The 18,614-nt window shown below is 31.5% G+C and overlaps 2 protein-coding genes across 5 annotated transcripts; both read left to right on the forward strand.

Annotated features, from left to right (window-relative positions):
* The first annotated feature begins 4,822 nt into the window (after window positions 1-4,822).
* Window positions 4,823-5,443, forward strand: LOC129322062 (NDR1/HIN1-like protein 12). The gene has a single exon (XM_054968095.1). It carries the CDS (start codon window positions 4,823-4,825, stop codon window positions 5,441-5,443), a length of 621 nt encoding a protein of 206 aa, XP_054824070.1.
* Window positions 5,444-8,607: 3,164 nt separating this feature from the next.
* LOC129321701 (uncharacterized) lies at window positions 8,608-13,776 on the forward strand. 4 transcript variants are annotated; one of them, XM_054967577.1, is made up of 6 exons: window positions 8,608-8,926; window positions 9,542-9,871; window positions 10,306-10,494; window positions 11,397-11,944; window positions 12,109-12,179; window positions 12,833-13,776. In XM_054967577.1, the coding sequence occupies exons 2-6, from the start codon at window positions 9,629-9,631 to the stop codon at window positions 12,973-12,975; spliced, it is 1,194 nt and encodes a 397-aa protein (XP_054823552.1). In that variant the 5' UTR covers window positions 8,608-8,926; window positions 9,542-9,628; the 3' UTR covers window positions 12,976-13,776. The 4 variants fall into 4 exon arrangements, with proteins under 4 accessions (XP_054823552.1, XP_054823555.1, XP_054823554.1 ...); XM_054967579.1 differs by having other exon boundaries at window positions 8,637-8,727; XM_054967578.1 differs by lacking the exon at window positions 8,608-8,926 and adding an exon at window positions 8,940-9,392.
* Window positions 13,777-18,614: the final 4,838 nt, after the last annotated feature.

Below are 18,614 nucleotides of genomic sequence, written 5' to 3' on the forward strand. Positions count from 1 at the left end.
TAAAATATTTATTCTCATAAAAATATATATATATATTTTTTTAATCTTGTGCTATGCTTTGTTTGTATAGAAAGAAAACATGAGAAGAAAATAGAAGGGAAAATGATTTTTTTCCTATTTAGATGAAGAATAAAAAATGAGAGGAAATAAGAGAGGAAGAGAAAATGGGGTGTGGAATCAAATTGCTTTCTCCACAAACGGCTAAATTTTAGGAGTAAAATCTTTTCTTCCACCATTTACCCTCCTGTCTCTTCCTCTTATATTTTCGACCCAGGCACGAAGCAGCATCGTCTTCCATTCTAAGTGCTCTTTTTCACTGCACTCTTCTTCCTTGACAAGGTTAGTGCACTTGTAACCATGGAATAATGTGGCTGAGAAAATAATCAAAATAATATGAGCTCGTTGCTGCAATGTAAACCCTCATTATCTGATTTATAAATTATCTCTAACATGTTTTACTGAAATTAAATAAAACTTTAAAATTTATTAACTCTATTTAAAAATTTAAGAACTTATTAATTTTATCTCTATTATACACACATATATATATATATATATATATTTAACAATCTATTTTATCTTTTCAAATTTAATAAAAGATAAAAGAAAAAAATTATGGTAAAAATTTAATAATACGAGTTATAAATGGGATCAAAAAATTCTTCTAAAGTAAATAAAAGCTCCTTCTCAATTTCTTTCCATTTCTCTCTTTGGTCTTCTTCATCTCCCTCATCTCAACCTCTTACATTTTTCTCATCTTTTTATAAGAGTATTTTTCTTATTTTCATAACAATATTAATATTAATGTTTATCTTGACATGTTGCTACGGAACAATAAAAGAACAATACTTAAATATTTTAATTTATTCAATTCCCCACTTAAATATTTTAATTTGTTTTTTAAACTAAGAAAAATGGTGAATATGGACCCAATTGATGTGAGCCCAAAAACAAACTAGCTTGGGCTGGATCTTTATTCCAGTGTAAGGAATTAAAAGAGTTGAAAAATGAGCAAGCCCAATTTTTATGGGTCTGACCTTTAAGAGCTCAAGTCCTAAACTTGATTTTTCAAAATTCTTTCAAATCATGAGGCTTGGCCCTTATGTAAAAAGTTCAAGGCTCAGCCCATAAGCACAATTATAAAAAATAAAAATTAATATTATAATTTAATTAGAATGTTTTAAAAATAAATATAAAATAAATTAAGGTAAGTACTATAGTTGGCCAAAAAAAATTACTTTATTTAAACTTGGTGAGAATTAGAGCACGCATCTAAGACAATCAAAGATCAAAGTATCAACCATCTAGCACCCGCGACAAGATAATAGCTACGAGTGGAAAGCAAACAAATCATGAGAGGCGTGAGGGAGAGCAGATGTAATAGATGTGAGGGCGATTGGGCAAGCAGATGTGGAAGGGAGAGCTGAGTGACTTTAAGTGAGGCAAAGATCAGAAACAAGGCAGGGATCATCGACGGATAACGAGAGAGCAGAGATGTCAAGTGAGGCAAAGATAAGCGACGGCCAATAAAAGAGCATATGAGTGACTGTGAAATATTCAATCTTGTGGCTGAGAAAGTGAGAGTTTTGATCAAACAAAGAAGGTTAAGAGAGTTAGAGTCGATAAATCAACAAGGAAAAATTAATCTTTTAGTCCTTCAACTTTTAATTCACTTGTAACTCAATCCCTCAGCTATGACTCACTGTGACTCAGTTCTTCAACTATGACTCACCTATGACTCAATCTCTCAACTTTTGAATCACTTAAAAATTAGTTCCTTAACTTTTATTAATTTTTTTCATGTTAGCTTATATCTCACATCAATGAGCAAGAAGAGGATATTTTAAAATAATATATGAGCATTTTTTTATCTCTCTTAGAAATTTTTTAAAAAAATTAAAAAATAAAGACCGAGTTATAAGTGAATCAAAAGTTGAGGGATTGAGTCGCAGCGAATTATAGTTGAGGGACTGAATTGCAGTGAGTCATAGTTGAAGGACTGAATTACAGGTAAGTTAAAAGTTGAAGGATTAAAAGACTAATTTTTTAATTAAAAATTAAAGAAGTTTAAGCTTTAAATTTTTCCTCTACGCACTGGTTTTACATAGATTACAAAAAAAAAAAAGATAATAAGGCTTGAAAGATTGCCTGGACTCGAACTTATTTTTTCAAGACTTATCAGGATTAGGCCTAAAAATTCAATTACTTTAAAAATTTTTCATTTTTTAAGTTTAAACTTTTATTTAAATAAGACCTGTTGATTTGAGCCTTCAAGCTCCACTTTTATTCTCATCTTTAGAAATTAAAAGCACGCATTCTGGATGCATATCTATGATCACATCCATTTCATGAAAACATTCCACGAAATAATATATCGTGCCAAAAAGAAAATATTCGACAGAATATTAAATTATTCTTACATGTACTTGCATTTGAATTCTTTTCTTTATCTGCACATTACATACGGTATGAGGGTGCACAGACGTTCAATATTCTGCATCTTGAGGTCAAGATAAGGACAAACTTTACCACGTGCACTCGTGATAAAGGAACGACTTGGCTTTGTTTGTGTGTGTGTGTGTGTTTTTTTTTTTTTTGGCAATAAACAAAACTGCGACAAATAAATCTTTTATCTTTCACACGGGACATACATTTAATATATTTTCAAACCTTAAATTAAACTTTAATGTTCTCTGTTCTCAACTTTTTTTACTAAATACATATCATTATAATTTTATGTACAAAATAATTTACTTCCTCCTATCCCAACGGTATGAGCTAGTTGAATAATTTACTTTAGTCTTAAATGTAAGACCTGTCCTCAATACACTTTATTCCTTAAAATTTTGTTTTTGAATATAACTTGAGTCGAGAAGTGTGAGCTAACATTCAAAGAATTCGTTTTTTTTTTTTTTAAATTTCTAACGAACTTTTGCCAAGTGGTTCTTCATCTAACAATGAACCACAGGTATAAAAATCAGCCAGTGGATTCGTATTTTTTCAACTTGAAGATCTTTTCATTTGTCTCAATTTTAAGTTACATTAATTAGATTGATTTAAGTTGGTGTCGTCTTCCCCTCCCAAAACTGAGGATGTGATTTTAATGTATTAATATTAATAATATTAATAAAAAGAGTTATTATAGAATAGATAATATATAAAATATAAAGAAATATTTAGGTAAACAATATGCACCATATTATTTATAGTCTGTTCAATTAAAATATTTTAAGTAATCTAAATAAAACTTTATGTGACATTTTTTTAAATTTATTTTTTATTTATAACAAAATGCACGTTTGATTTATTGCTTTTTTTCTCTCTACTGTTATTAATATTATAATTAATTTATATTTAATATCATTTAAGTGTTTTGTTTTTATTAAATAGATTACAAATGATGTGATGCACCCAGCCTACCTATGCATTTCTCATAAAATATATACATTTCTTGATTCATTCAAAAACAAACATCTTAACTATATAAACTTTTCCTTATTTATTATAACTCCTTACGTAACCCTTCATAAAAATTTCTTAAATTATAAGGATATGACTTAAAAAAAACACATATCTTTTTTATTTTAAAAATATTCCAACAAAATGTACATTAAGAAAGATTTGGATTCATGATATTGGTCGAAGCGGAATTGCCATTAGTATTAAAATCCAGAAAGAAACATCGATCATCAGCAAAAGTTAGAAAGTTACACATTAAAATTGTGATTTTTTCAAACAACTTGATCGAGAAGTGACCTTAACATTCGAAGAGACGTATTTCTTTCATCTTTGAGCTTCCTAAAAGCATCAAGGTCTAGTTGATTCAGCAAGCTATCACACTTAAAAATACTACTAATAGCAAAAATTATAGAAATTAAAAAACATAAACAATCATAAAACATTGTTTAAAAAAATTATAACAGTACATAGGTCTTTATATTTTGATTACATTTTACTTTTGGTCCTTCTTTTTGTTGTTGTTCTCAAATCCTTTTGTTCAATCCATCTACAATGTCAACCTTATAGTTTTAAAAATATACACGAAGACTTTGAACTGGCACCAACAAAATTATGTTTACTGTAATTATATATGTCAATCTTTTTGCTCACATGTAAATAAATTGACAAGAAATGATTAAAAATAAAAAGTAGAGAGGAAAATCTTTCTTTTTTATTTTGGCTTAATTAAACAGAATGTGGTAAGGGAATTAAAGATTAAGTATACGTCACCAAAGAAGTTAAAAGAATCGAGTATACGTTAGCAAAAATCAACTCTATCGATGTCAGCTCTTGATCCTTATATGTATTTTTTAAAACTTCACAAAATAATTTATAAACGGATCAAACTAACAGGATTAAAAAATTAATAAAATTACAAGGACAAAAAATGACAAGTCAAAGTACATGGATATATACTATTATATTTGTTTCAATATTCTTTCTTAACATGCATGAAAGCAAGAAGCTAAGTAATTAAAACTTGTGTCAACTTTTTTTAGAAGCAAAATGTACACATCAAGGAAGATTTGGATTCATAATTGGACAAAAAGGTTGATAGTATAGAATAACAAAAATATTCATTGTTGGACACAATTAGACCTCTGAAAGAAACATGATCGGCAAAACATGAATTTTGCTTTAAACCAAGGAAAGGAAGATACCTAAACCTTCCCTGTCCCACCATTCAAAGAACCTAACCTTCATGTTCTTCCCCAACACTTCCTTTAATCTTCTCTCACATCAACCACCTCACAACATACAAACAAATATCACACCTCACAACAAATTCCTCGATTCGCTTCTCATCTCACACAAACCTTAAATGCCTCCAAATCCGATGTCCAAGAAACGTCTCCACCAAGGCTCCCACGACCGCACCCACCTGCTCGTGTGGCTCGCCGCCATCTTGTGCACCGTCTTCGCCATCGCCGTCATCGTCGCCGGCATCGCTGCCTTCATCGGCTACATACTCATCCACCCTCGAATTCCAACCCTCAGCGTCAGCTCCGCCCACCTGGACCTTCTCCGGAACGATCTCGCCGGGCTTCTCCAGACTCAGGTCACCGTCTTGATCCGGGCCCAGAACGGAAACGGTAAGGCCCACGCGTCGTTCTCGGACATAAAGTTCAAGCTGAGCTACCAAGGGCAGGGCATCGCGGTGCTGCGGTCGGATCCGATCAATGTGGCGAAGAACAGTTCGCGGTACCTAAACTACGTGGTGCAGTCGTCGTCGATACCGCTGACGCCGGAACAGATGGCAGACGTGACAAACTCGTGGCAGAGGAATCTGATAGGGTTTGATCTGAAGGGAAATGCGAGGACTCAGTGGAGAATAGGGCGATTAGGGTCTGTCAAGTTCTGGTGCCATTTGGAGTGTATGCTCAAGTTTCATCCTCTTAATGGAAGTTACATTCCCTCTCGCTGTACCACCGAATCCAAATGACTCTTTTCTCATTTACCAAACAATACAAATATGTTTGGCATCAAAGAAACGCATTAATTATATTGATCGAGCTAAAGTGGAGGTAAAATAAGAGAGCGTTGAAAATTGTAGTATAGTTTAGGGATATATTTAGTTGATTGTTTGAAGCTAATGCTCCTCAGACCTCGAATGATTATTGTTGATTCCATTTTCTGGAGAAAGGCAATGAATTATCGGCCCAGATGCGAGACAACAAATGAGGTTGGTGGCGAAGATGATGATGTAACTTCACTACTTTTTGGCGACTTTATTTTATACTGACGCTTTTCTGCGGTAAGTACATAGCTAGGCGTTTGCCTCTGGCTTAGTTGTTAAGGAATCACCAAATCAGTAAAATCTTCACCAAGAGTTTAAAAAGGGAACAGAACAATGTTTACACACGTTTTTACTTCATGTGAGTATGCATTTGCATTTTACAGTAAAAGTTTTGTTATTTGGGATTCAATATAGCTTTTGAATATCACTTAATAGCCTAAATGTTATATAATGGCGCACCAAACTGGCTCTTCAAAAGATCAAATCCTTCCTTAAGTGGAACTTCCACCTAAAGAAGGATTTAAACCTGTGGTGTGGTGTGTAACTAGAGAGCATATTCCATGCTGGCCGAGATGATCATCATGGGTAACAAAGATTGGTAGTTTAACTGGTCTAAAGATTTAACTTATAATTTATAAAGTCATTAGATTCAAATTTCACCGTTGATATGAAAACCTTATTAATAGATATTATAATTGTTGGGATGTAAAATGTAAGTTGATTTTTGATTTAGTATAAGAAAAAAGTCTTACATATTGATTATAGTTATGTTAGAGAAGAAGTATATAAGTAATATATATATATATATATATATTTCAATATCTTAAAATTTTGAGTTAATTTGGAGTGTTATATTCATTTATATGCATACCATTAGATCATCTAGCTATATTCTTTCCCTTTTTGGGATGTTCCTGGAAATCATCTAACTTTTTATTCCACTCCAAAAAAGATAAGCATGTGGTTGTGCTCATACCAAATTTGGACTAAACAAATTAAGCATGGGTAATTTATTATTATGATTTTAATAATAAAAATAAATTTTTAACTAACATATTATCAAAAAATAAATTTATTATTTAAAAAATTACAAAATTTAAAACTATAAATATTATCCGTCCAAATAAATGTTGAACAGTATTAATCTGTTGAGCACATATTGTGATAAGCACTGATGGGTTATTCCATGAACCCTGAAGCACGTGGCGTGCATGCCCTGTGGATGTGTGCGTTGTAATGTATCTGTGCGTTTGACTGTCCCCTGTGGGAAAAAAACTAAAAAATTTGAGGTAAAAAAAAAAAATGCTAAGGTTCTCTGAAATGTTGGACCATCCTCTGGCTGGCCAGAACAGAAGTCAGACCTTCCCCAGACTTAATTAAAATCATGTCACAAGATCGCTTAAGTATTTTTGTGGCATTGTCTCCTATTAATTAAAAATTTAAAAATAATGAAGGCATTACCTTCCCCCATTAAATACATTGAACTTGAAATTTAATTTTCATTCTCATTCTCATTTTATGGTCCCCTTCTTCATTCTCATGTTGATGGTGATTTTTTCCATCTCAGTAATGATTTGAGTTGCAAAGTATCATCAAGGACAATCATCAATCTCTACTAGAAATTTTTTATATATGCTTAAAATTTTTAAAGGAGATCCTCTTGTGGTAGAATATTTTGGGCATGTCTTGTTAGTCCCCTCAGAGAGTTTGTGATAGTCATAGGAATGTGAGTTTGAAAAGTGATTTTTTAGAAGCTTTGAATCTGATTAAGGATAGAAACAGTGCTATTTATGTGAATTGGGAATTGATTCAAGTGTGCCAAAATCTGCTTCACCCAGAATGGACTATTGATATTTGGCTATATTCGTAGAGAAGAAAATATTGAAACTAACCAAGTACGCAAACATACTCTAGCGATGTTTTTGGATCTTCACTTTCTGCTTTTGGAGGATTTATGCTCCTTTTCTTCTTGTATTGTAGGCTATAAATTTTTATTCCTTTCTAAAAAAAAAAACTGAGAGGACGAGGTTCATATTTTAAATGTGAAGCAAAACTTTAACATCTTGTATAATAATTAGGATTCTCATTTCTTATCCCCTCGCTGGAATATTCAAGGCAAAACATATAAGTGATGCACGCGCGCAAAGTTCGTTGCTTGAAGAATTTTTTTAGTAGGTGCTAAACTTAATTAAAACAATATATTCATTCTGATTTTATTTATAAGTCCCATTTTAAAAGATCCATTTGATTATATTTATAAGTCATAGTATAACTTTTTAAATAGTATTTCAAAGGTATTTTCAAAGTCACCACAAGTAACAATATTACTTTTTAAATTTGTTATATAAAAATAAATTTAAAATTCTACACACTTTTATTTTTTATATTTTTTTATATTAATATTGATAAGGTTGATAAAAATGTCTAGATAGAAGGAGTATATTTCTTTAATAATAAAAATATACTTTTTTATAATAAAATATGGATAAGACTTATATACTTAATTTTACATATTTAATATATTTATATCCAATCAAATCATGACAAGTGAATCTTAATATATTAATAAAATTAATAATAAAAATTTATTATAAAATACATAATTTATATGAGATACATATATCTTAATTTAATTAAAAATAAAATATAAATTTTCATATAATGTCAAAAATATAAGTTTTTTTCATATGCGGATCACTGTTAGACTTTGTCAATCTTGAATTTTATGTCATTTCATTTGATTTTTTTTCCCCGCGTCTTCTCGTAACTATCGCATCTGATCGGAAAAAGAGGCTGAGGTGTTTGTTGGGCTCATTTTCTGGCATCACATGACTATGGTCTAAGGGATAAGAAATTAAGGATGGCAATGAATGTACGAATCTTAATTAGCAGCTGAAATTGAAAATTAAATTAAATTAACTTAATATAACTTGCAACCAAATTCAAATATGCAACATTCAAAGTGACTAATCCTTAAAAACCTCATTTTGTTGGCGGAAATAAGATAAGTGCCCTTGGAGCAAATATATAGCAAATATAATAATGAGGATATCATAGGTGTATAGCACAGAGACGATCGAAACAAAGGACACAGGTGATGCCCGGGACGAGACACGTGGCACACATGAACACAATGGATGCCGGCGTCCTTCTTGATCTCCGATTCTCCACTCCGTTCCCTTTCGTTTTAATTCACATCGTCTCAAAATGTAATTAATAAAAAAGTTCTGAACTTTTCGTGCGTGGCAGCTCGAAGATGTTCGCATTGCCACCTATGCTTTGTCTGAAGTTTTATTTACGCAGCCCCAATCTGCATTTCCAACCCCATCTCCTTATCCTCTTCCCTCTTTCACTCTCAGCTTATCAACTCTGCTCTGCGTCATTGTCTCTTTGCATTTTTTCCTCATCGTAAGTTTTGATTTAGCCTTTTTCTTCGATTGAATTATCTGTGCTGGGTTTCACATTGTAAGCTCGAAATTCAAACGATGAAGATCAATCGTCGATTCTCTTTTGTCGTCTCAAATTGAGGACCTGTTGCTTGTGGGTTTGATTCAATTTGCTCTTGCTTCTTAACTCACTTCTTCCCTTGGCATTGTTCACTTCAGTGATTAAATGTTGATCGTTGTCGTTCGCAGATAATTCATGTTCTCGTAAAGGCTGTACTTCTCCTTTTGCTCAATTGGCTTCTAATTTCTATCATATGATGCCCCTCTCTGTGTTTTGTTTGTACTCTTTCCTTTCACACTCAACGATACCGTACTAGTCACTCGTGAGTTTGCATGTGTGGGTCTTCAAGCTTCAGTGTCCCTTCTTAAGTAATTTTATTTTTTTGGTGAACCCTTCCTAAGCAATTAGCTACTAGCTAGTGTACCAGGTGCCATGTGTTTCCTCCTTTTTCCTCCCTGTCTTGTCTCTTGAGTAAATATTCATAATCTTTTATTACTTTTAGGTTTTCATGGATATTTTTCTATGTATTTCTTTTAGTCCCATATTATTTTTCATGTAGATTTACTGATATTGCAGGATGCTGAGATCAACAGTACTGGTTTAACATTAAGGAAATGCTGAACATGTAACAATTGAGGGGAATATCAGTCACTTTATTCGTTAATGGCATTGATTCCTGAGTTATTGTCTAATATAATACTCTTGGTGACTGGGCCTTTTGCTTTACTCAAGCTGCCATGCGTGTTTATTATCAGAACTGCATTTCTTTTCATTTACACTTGGACAGAGTTGGTGAAGGCCACTTTTAGGTTCCATTTGAACTTAATATTGAGAATTATATCATGGGCAATTGGTATTGTCTCTATACCTTCAAGAATTGTGAGTGCCTTACGAAGAGAAAGGCAGGTTAGTTTTTACCCTGTGGTGTGTACACGGACATGTTTCAATTCATGATCTGTTGTTTCCCTCGCACCTCCCTTTGAAACCTTTAAAAGGGCATTTTGTTTGCACTTATGGTTGAAAGTAAGAAAAGAAACTAAAAAGAAGAAGAAGCAGGTAAAGCCCATAATCTTATTTGTACAAACTATTATATAATGCAAATAGAATTTAATAATCTGTCAGCTTAAGGATTCCAATTTATAGATATACAGGAGATGTTGCTACTGCTCATCCCAGGTTGCAATAAAACATATAACTGGATAAAACTGTTTGTCCTGCATTTTCATAGGGTCCTTCTGACTTCTATGCTTCCTCGTCCCTAAGCATCACAGTTTATCTTTTTTTCTTGGGATGAACATCGTATTGGTTTGAATCTGAGGCTGGTTATGTTTGTTGTGCAGCTAGAACAACAACTACAAGATCTACAGAATGAGTTGGAGAATATAGTTGGGGATCAGAAGGTTCTTCAAGAACATCTCAAGATGGCCATTAGAGAACGTCAAGAACGGAAAAGGATGGAGGCAGTATTATCAGATCTTGAAGAGGAGCATGATATGGCTATTGCAAAAATTGAACAGTTAGAGGCCAAGGTAACAGTATTTTATTCCTTTGTATTTCTTGCTCTTTCACTTGCTGCTATAAACTCGTCTAATTGTTGAATTTATCACCTTGTGACTGACCACCTGTTGATGATTTTTCATCAGAATAACAAAGATTTACCTTGCTTTGTTTATTGAAATCCTACCGAAATTACAACTAAAGAAACTATGTATGTCTTGCTTTCCCATTAATGTGCATTGTGATTTGTAAATGATGAATTTCCCCCTCAAATGGCCGCAAGTAATTTTTGTGATACTTACATGATATGGTTGGGAGTTCTTCCTCCTTTTAAGTCTCATTATAAGGGTGAGGATGTCTCTATTAGTGTCTAAACTCTAAAACATATTAGGTCATTAATCTTTGGAAAATCTTAGGGCGTTATAATACTTTTGTTCTAAGGAAAGTAGCAGCTGCAGAACATCATTGAAGATGCAAAAGAAGCCATTAGTTTTTAATCTTACCATCCTCTGAGAGGTTTCAGTTTTCAGCTTTATATGGTGGTCAGTGATTTATTACTTGCTGAGGTAATCATGAATGAAATTTCCCTTTCTTCCAAGTTCGTAGACTCCAAATTTAGATTTAGCATAACAAGATTTGAGACAGGAAATGTCACCCCATATTCTCTACTGTAAGATTGCCTGAAGTTGGCGTCAGTTCCATTTGAAGATATGTAAGAAAAGATGTTTGGTAACATCTAATGGCTTCGAATTTGCTAGAAACCTTGCTAGAATGTTAGATCTCTACTTATTCCCATGATTTACCTTCCTTTACTATCACTGCTTTATTATTTTCAGCTTGCTTAGTCCATTCTTGGGACAAAAGCCTATGTTGATCTTTCTAAAGGCTGCAATTCATTCCACATTTAGTGTTCTTACACCCTTCTCATTTACAGTTGCAGGATCTGAATGATGAGAATCGTAGGCTCAAGGAAATTCAGGGCAAGGCGCGCTGGAGCTGGAAAGATCAAAATGACACTGACAATGGCCAAATCATTGGTGGCAACGACTTTGGCAGTTCTCATTCTATCCTTTCAGGGAACTCCAATTATAATGGGAGTGAAATCGCATTTCAAAGCCTAATTATGCACAAGGACATTTGGGAACATGAGAGCAAGAATACAACGGAGTTGCTCAAACTCTTGAAAACAGGATCAAAATCCGGAACTGCTCTGCCAGTTGGACTGGAAACAATGTCAAAAGAAGTAGAAAGGAGCGATGTACTCGATCATCGCCGGGATGCTGCACTTTCCCAGTCACTTTTCAGTGCTTTTTTGTCCCTGTTAGTTGGAGTGATTGTGTGGGAAGCTGATGACCCATGCATGCCTCTGGTGGTAGCTCTCTTCACAGTGGTTGGCATGTCCTTGAAGAGCGTGGTTCAGTTTTTTTCCACCATCAAGAACAAGCCTGCATCTGATGCAGTAGCTCTATTAAGCTTCAATTGGTTCGTTCTTGGTACTCTAACCTACCCTACACTGCCGAGAGTTGCTCGTTTGTTGGCTCCAACACTGTCCAGTCTTCTACGCCAAACAATGATCAAGATTGGTCTCTTGTATTTCTAGCCTAACAATACTTCCATCCCTGGCCTAAATGCTCTATTACTTGCAGGATGCTCGGCGCTACGAATCTGTTATGGTGCATGCTTCTTTTTTGTTTGTACAACATACGGAATATCAGTTGTAAGTCGTAGCATGCTTTTTCCCCTCAGATTTCTGGATCCAAACAATGGGATAGATATTGTGAAAATCAGTTACCCCCCCCCCCCGGCACCTTCTAGAAATTCAATAAGAGTGTGCACAATTTTATGAATTTGGTTTGATTTGATCATGTTTCTTCTGGGAAATTCTTCTTTGTGATATCCAATATTGTTAGTGATTAGCTTTCAGAATTGTTTTGGGTCAAGAATACAGCATAGTTGAATAGGAGGAGGATTTAATCCATGGGCAATATCTGTTCTGACGCATGTTAGGCTGTGACTTGACTATTCGTTTTCAATTTGAGGTTTGGGTCCCATGCAGAATACCAAATTAAATATATTTAGTGAGAGAAAAAGATGAAGAGGAGAGAGATTGGGTCTAGATGCAGGGATTCAAATCAGACCCCTCCTTAATTGTTCTCTTCTGAAACAAACGGAACCAAACTCAAATTTTGGTCCTTCAAAGATGCTGATATCAAACTAGTTTTTAATGCACACAAATCTGATATCATCTTGTGTTTTGTTAACAAAAACACACCAAGCCTCACATGTTATAAATAGTGATGTTTATTTTAAAATGTATTTAGCTGTAAAATATTCATATGAATCACTAACCTTCATTGTTTTGTTGTGTAGTTGTCTTGAAGGGTTTTTTCTTGGGAAAAAAAAATAAAAAAGAAGAAGAAGAAGAAGACAGCAAAGTGTCTTTAGTTATTCAATGGTGTGCCAAGAAAGGAGAAAAAAAGCAAGAAAAGAAAGTGGAGAAGGTTCTGGCCTAACAAGCACACATAATATAAAAATATAAAAATACTAATAAGAATACATTATTGCAGGCCACATTGCCACTCCTGTCATTTTCTTCCCTAATATTGAATTTGAGAGTGCATAGTGCTTCTTGGACCAATACCCACAATGATTTGTTTACTTGATTTCAGAGTGATGTTTGATGATAATGACCCATTCCATAATTTTCTGTGTGAGCTTTTGCTCAAGCATATCCTGTTCTGCAACTTGATGAATGTGCTGCGTTTGAGGACAGGTTCTTCAGGAATTTATTACGCTTTATTATGCTCAGTCATTTTCCTCAGTCATTGCATGACCAATGCAATAACTTTGACTTTATTAATACTTCTCTTTCTCTTTTACACCTCCCTAATGCTATCAGAATAAGTTTGAAAGCTGAAAAGCGCAGTCTAGTTACTCACAACTTACTCCACTTTTAGCATATATTCTTATGGCCAAGAATTGTCTGTTTGATGTTTAATTAGTTGTATTAACCTCATAATTCAATTATTAACAACAAATCAAGTAGGAGGGAATTAAGGGTCTGTTATGTTTTACCGTCTTCTTGCTATGGAAGGAGACGAGACAGAGACAAGTCGCAGAGATGCACATCGGAAGGAGCTGCCATGAAAGTGACCTGGAACAGTTTATTTCGTAAGATAAAAGGGAAAATACAATGACTATGTGATGTATTTTGCTTTCGTTTTGTTTTTAGTTTTATAACTCTATATTGTTGTTCTCAGTTTTTGTAATTTGATTGGATTAAACTGTTAGTCTTTATAGTTTTAAAATTATGCATAAAGGGGGCTTGCATTGATGAAGTTAATTTCACTATAACTCTTTGTTGGCATGGTAAAAAAAAGTTAACATGAAAATAAATTCACCAGATATGATTTAAAATTAAAAAAAAAAGTAAGGGGAAAAAACTTCCTTTTATAGGCTTAAATGGAATGTGAGAAATGAAGATGAGCTTCAATACACATGTACGCATAAACAAAATTAATTCCATTGATGCAGTTTTTGGTCTTCATGTACAATTTTAAAACTAGAGAGACTAAACAAATAAATCAAGCTAAAAGAATTGAAAAAAACATAATAAAATTATGGTGATTTAAATCAAAGATGTAATCAAAATATAGGGACCTACTACAATATTTTCCTTAAAAAAATGAGCAAGTTGGAAATGTGAGGGACCCAACCAATAGTGGCGCGTGCTTGGTCTGTCGTTAACCCTCCTGTGCGGCCAAGAACACTACCTATTGCTATGATTATTGATGATGTGATTAATTTTTCAAACTCTGTTTCTCTGGCTTCCACGTGAAGGAGAAAAGCTTGCAATCATCTTCGCGCATCATTATCATAATCTACGTACACCTTTTGTGGCCGATCTGTTTTTGTTAAATAAGCATCTGTCCCATTCACGCTCTCTTGCTTAACAAGGAAACACTATCAAATCCAGCGTTATACCTTTCCTGTTAACGACAACTCGTGTATTTTTATTATTGTGTTGGTCCATGAGAACGTGATCATTCATTTCTGCATCACATGATTGTGTCTTGTAAGAAAATTCTTCCCCGCAATATAGATGCCTGAATAACTACATTAATACTTTTTTTTTTATATTACTTGCCCACGCTCAATCAATGTCTTGAGTTTGCCGAAAATTTAGTAGAGAATATTCTAATCTAAATTGAACATTGACTGACTCTTTTGGATAGGCCTTACCACTTGAAACTATTGGTTAAGCTAAAATAATATTTTACTGATTGATTCAAGTGTTGTGTGGTATATTAGTTTTTTTTTTAAAAAAAATTGAGTTTGGTTTAATGTGGAGAGAAATTGGGTAAGGTGGTCCAGGAAAGAGGAAGAGGATAGTGAGAAGCAAAGGGAGGGAAGTGGACGACACTCAGATTGCGTGTCGTTTTCGATTGGAAGAGTCATGTGTGGTCGCGGAATGGAATCAAAAATTTCCAACCAGTCGATGTTGGATATGGTGATAATGTTCATCCTCTCCATCAAATCTCTCTTTCTTCCCCACCTAAAAAAAGAGAGCGTTATTTTAAATGTTATTGGCTGCAAATGATAATAATAATTCTCTGAATATGATATTTGAGGAATATTGAATTTATTCTATTTAAAGTAAATAAATTTTTTAAAAGAAAATCAGACACTATCCAGTCACACATTCAAGGGGAGCAGGTGGCAAGCGCCGAGCGAGCCCCCACTTAGTTTCACTTTTGAGGAAAATTACCCCAAGATGCAGGCGGTAATTAATGAGGGTAATAAAGTAAACGGAAATGTACTTTTTACAGCCCTTATGATCAGAGCCTTTTTTTTTCCCCAAAAAAAAAAGTCATTTTTATAAGAGATTTTACATATTTTTTAAAAAAAATTAATTTTAATTATATAAAGAGACAGAAAACTGAACTAATTTAATAAACTTCATATAAAAGGGATAATTGTAAACAAATAATTGAAAATATGGACATATTAAATGAGTGTAACTAATTTTAGTTAGTGTTCATAATTTGTGTTAAAGTTATTGAAAATTTTTTATAAAAGGGACTTGTAATATAGTGATAGAGTAGATAAAAACTCTACTGACTACATTTTTATTGAACATTTTTTGTCAGCATAGAATTTTTTTTCTATGTTTTCATGACTTAAGTCTCCATTAAATATTATAAAGCATTTTTAGAGTATGATATTAAGAATGTAAAATGTTTTGAGTCTTTCAAGATTAATTAATATAGTTTTACCAAAAATATCCTTATCAATTAAGGATGTAATTATCAAGGTTGTCTAATCAAGACACTCATTAAATATATTTTTTGATTGAAAACACCCATTAAATATGGGTAAACATGAAAAAGTGTATAATTTTAAAAATTATCAACTAACTCAATTAAGGTATAATTCAATTAAAAATGTCTTGTAAGATTGCACAAGAGGAATATTTATTTTCCAGAATTTTAATTATTGGATTACATCCAGCCATTTTGTTTGAGAGCAAAATAGAAAGAGATGATTTGGAGAAAAAGGATTTTCTTGAAGGAAATAAAATGATGAAACTCTCATGAAGACAAGTGTACGCATAAACTCTTTTGTAGTATTTATATAATAAAACATCTTCAACTATTTTATCAAAATTAAAGGAAAGCAATTAAGTTATTATTTTGTCTAAAAATAAAAGAAATTTTTACTTTGTTCATATTAAAATAAAATTTTTAAGAAATTTACAGAATTTAAATAAAAATAATATTAATAAAATTAATTAATACTCTTTCCATCTCAAATTATAGAACAATTTGAAAGGAGTTTATCTGTTTTAAAATATAATATACTTTGCATAGATTAAGATGTCATCAAATGCACAAATTTTAATATCACTTTTTCTTTCTCTACAATTAATTTTCATCCTTTTTTTAATATATTAAATTATAAATATTTTTAAAAGTTCATATTTTTATCTTGAAAAGATAAAATAATTAAATATATTTTATAAAATTTATTAATATAATATTTTATTTAAAAATATTTTATAGTTTAAAACGGATAGGGTACTGCGAGTCATTTATATTTTATCCCCAGCAAGGGTACTGTAAAATTCGTGATTGCCGGTTTGCAGTATCGCTTAAATGTTTGGGACACGGCATGCCGACATGGTTTGGTTGTTTTACAAACGCAAGAGGGAATAATTAATGTGCCAACATACATAGAGGTTCATATACTCCCACTCACACTTGGTATACGTAAAACAAATTCGAATTTTAGAAAAAAAAATAATTTTTAATATAAAATATTTGATAAGATATTAATTATATTTATTATTATTAGTTTTATGTCAAGAAGGTCCACAACTTGTGGACTTTTTTGATAATAAATTTTCTTCTATGAAACTTCTTTATAATTTTTTCAAGTTTATTTTAGTTTCAAATAAAATTAATAAGTTAATTATTTTTTATTTCAGTGAAATAAATAAAGATATCTTATAATAGAATTAAAAGACAAGACAATGTAGAACTATAAATATTAACATTCGAATTGTTTAATTAAATATATCACGCACCAGCTGTGTGAAATAATTATATAGTTCTGTTCAAAAAATTATAATTCAATATTTGACAAAAAGTCAAGAAACTAGTTCCTATCTTTTTAATCATAATTTTTGTCATTCATAAAATATTTTATGAAATTGAAAATCATAATTCATAAAATTTTTAGAGAATGTAATAATTTTTATATTTGTAGTATATAATAATAAATTTATCATGCTTGCCATAATGATAAATGATGCTTTAATTTATTTTTTTTAATTCATTTTATTATATTCATTTTTAGTAATCAAACGGAACCTTAGGATTGATGACTTTGGTAGCCGCTGCTAATCTCAGTTATTGATGCTTTTTATTTGGTTGTCTCATTATGATGGTGGTGTATTAATGGTAAGTAAAATAAATAAATAAATAAAAGTTTACTCATACTCTTTTTATCTCAAATTATAAAATAATTTTAAATAAAATCATATATATTAATAAAGTTTATTAAATATACTGTACAACTTTATTTAAAAAAAGAATATAAACTTTTAAAAAATACCCTTCATTTAATAATCAATTTATGAAAGAATATTAAAAAAGAGAATATAATGGAAGGGTGATATTAAAAAAATATCATTAATGAAGATTTATTTTTATTAAAGTATCTTATATTTTGTGACTATCAAATTTTTCCTAAAAATATTTTATAATTAAAAATAGAGGTAACGATACCTTTTCATCTCATTTCACAATAGTCGCCTGTTGACTAATTAGGAGTTTGATCCAATAACTCCTTATATTAAGAGATAAGGATAATGTCAATTCAGCTATAGGCTCTCACTAGAAAAAGAGTAGTTGATTATAGTTAATAGACAAAGAGCAATTTGATGAGGGGAAGATTATGAAGGCAAGTTGGAATGCATTATTAAGGCCCCAAAGACATCATAATGGTGCTCATAAAGTTAGGGACAAAGAGCTTCATTTCCTTCCTATGATGTCGGTTGTTTCTCTCTCTTTTACTCCCTTTGTTAAAAAATATAAGATATTTTTAATCAAATCTCACCTCTCAATAAAGTAGTTACCTACTTTCAAACTGATCCTATCTTTTCATATTTAATTCTATTAAATATCTTATAATAAATATAAAGTTATTATCAATAGGAGTATTTTTGAAAAAAAAAATAATGATTACACCTCAAAAGACTAAAAATGTTTATATTTTTGAACATCCAACTCTTTAAAAAATGCCTTACATTTTTTAACAGAAGGAGTAATTAGATGTTTGCGCTAAATTTAAAATACTATCCTGATTTTAAATATATTCTCACCTAGAATATTTTTAGTATACCCTCCTCAATCTTATTTATAATTTTTTCTAATATTTTTATTAAAATTAAAAAAAATCTTAAACATTATTGATTCTATCTAAAAATTCAACAAGCTTTTAATTTTTATTCTATATATATATATATATATATATTAAAATTAAATACTCTAACATTTAATAAAGATAAAAAAATAAAGATGAATACAATAATTATCTATGTATCCTGTAAATAAGATTAAAATAAATACTTTTTCTCACACCTATAAAT

Source organism: Prosopis cineraria, unplaced genomic scaffold (genome assembly GCF_029017545.1).
Source record: "Prosopis cineraria cultivar Desert tree isolate PC_DT_omini unplaced genomic scaffold, ASM2901754v1 PC10, whole genome shotgun sequence".
Lineage (NCBI taxonomy): Eukaryota > Viridiplantae > Streptophyta > Magnoliopsida > Fabales > Fabaceae > Prosopis > Prosopis cineraria.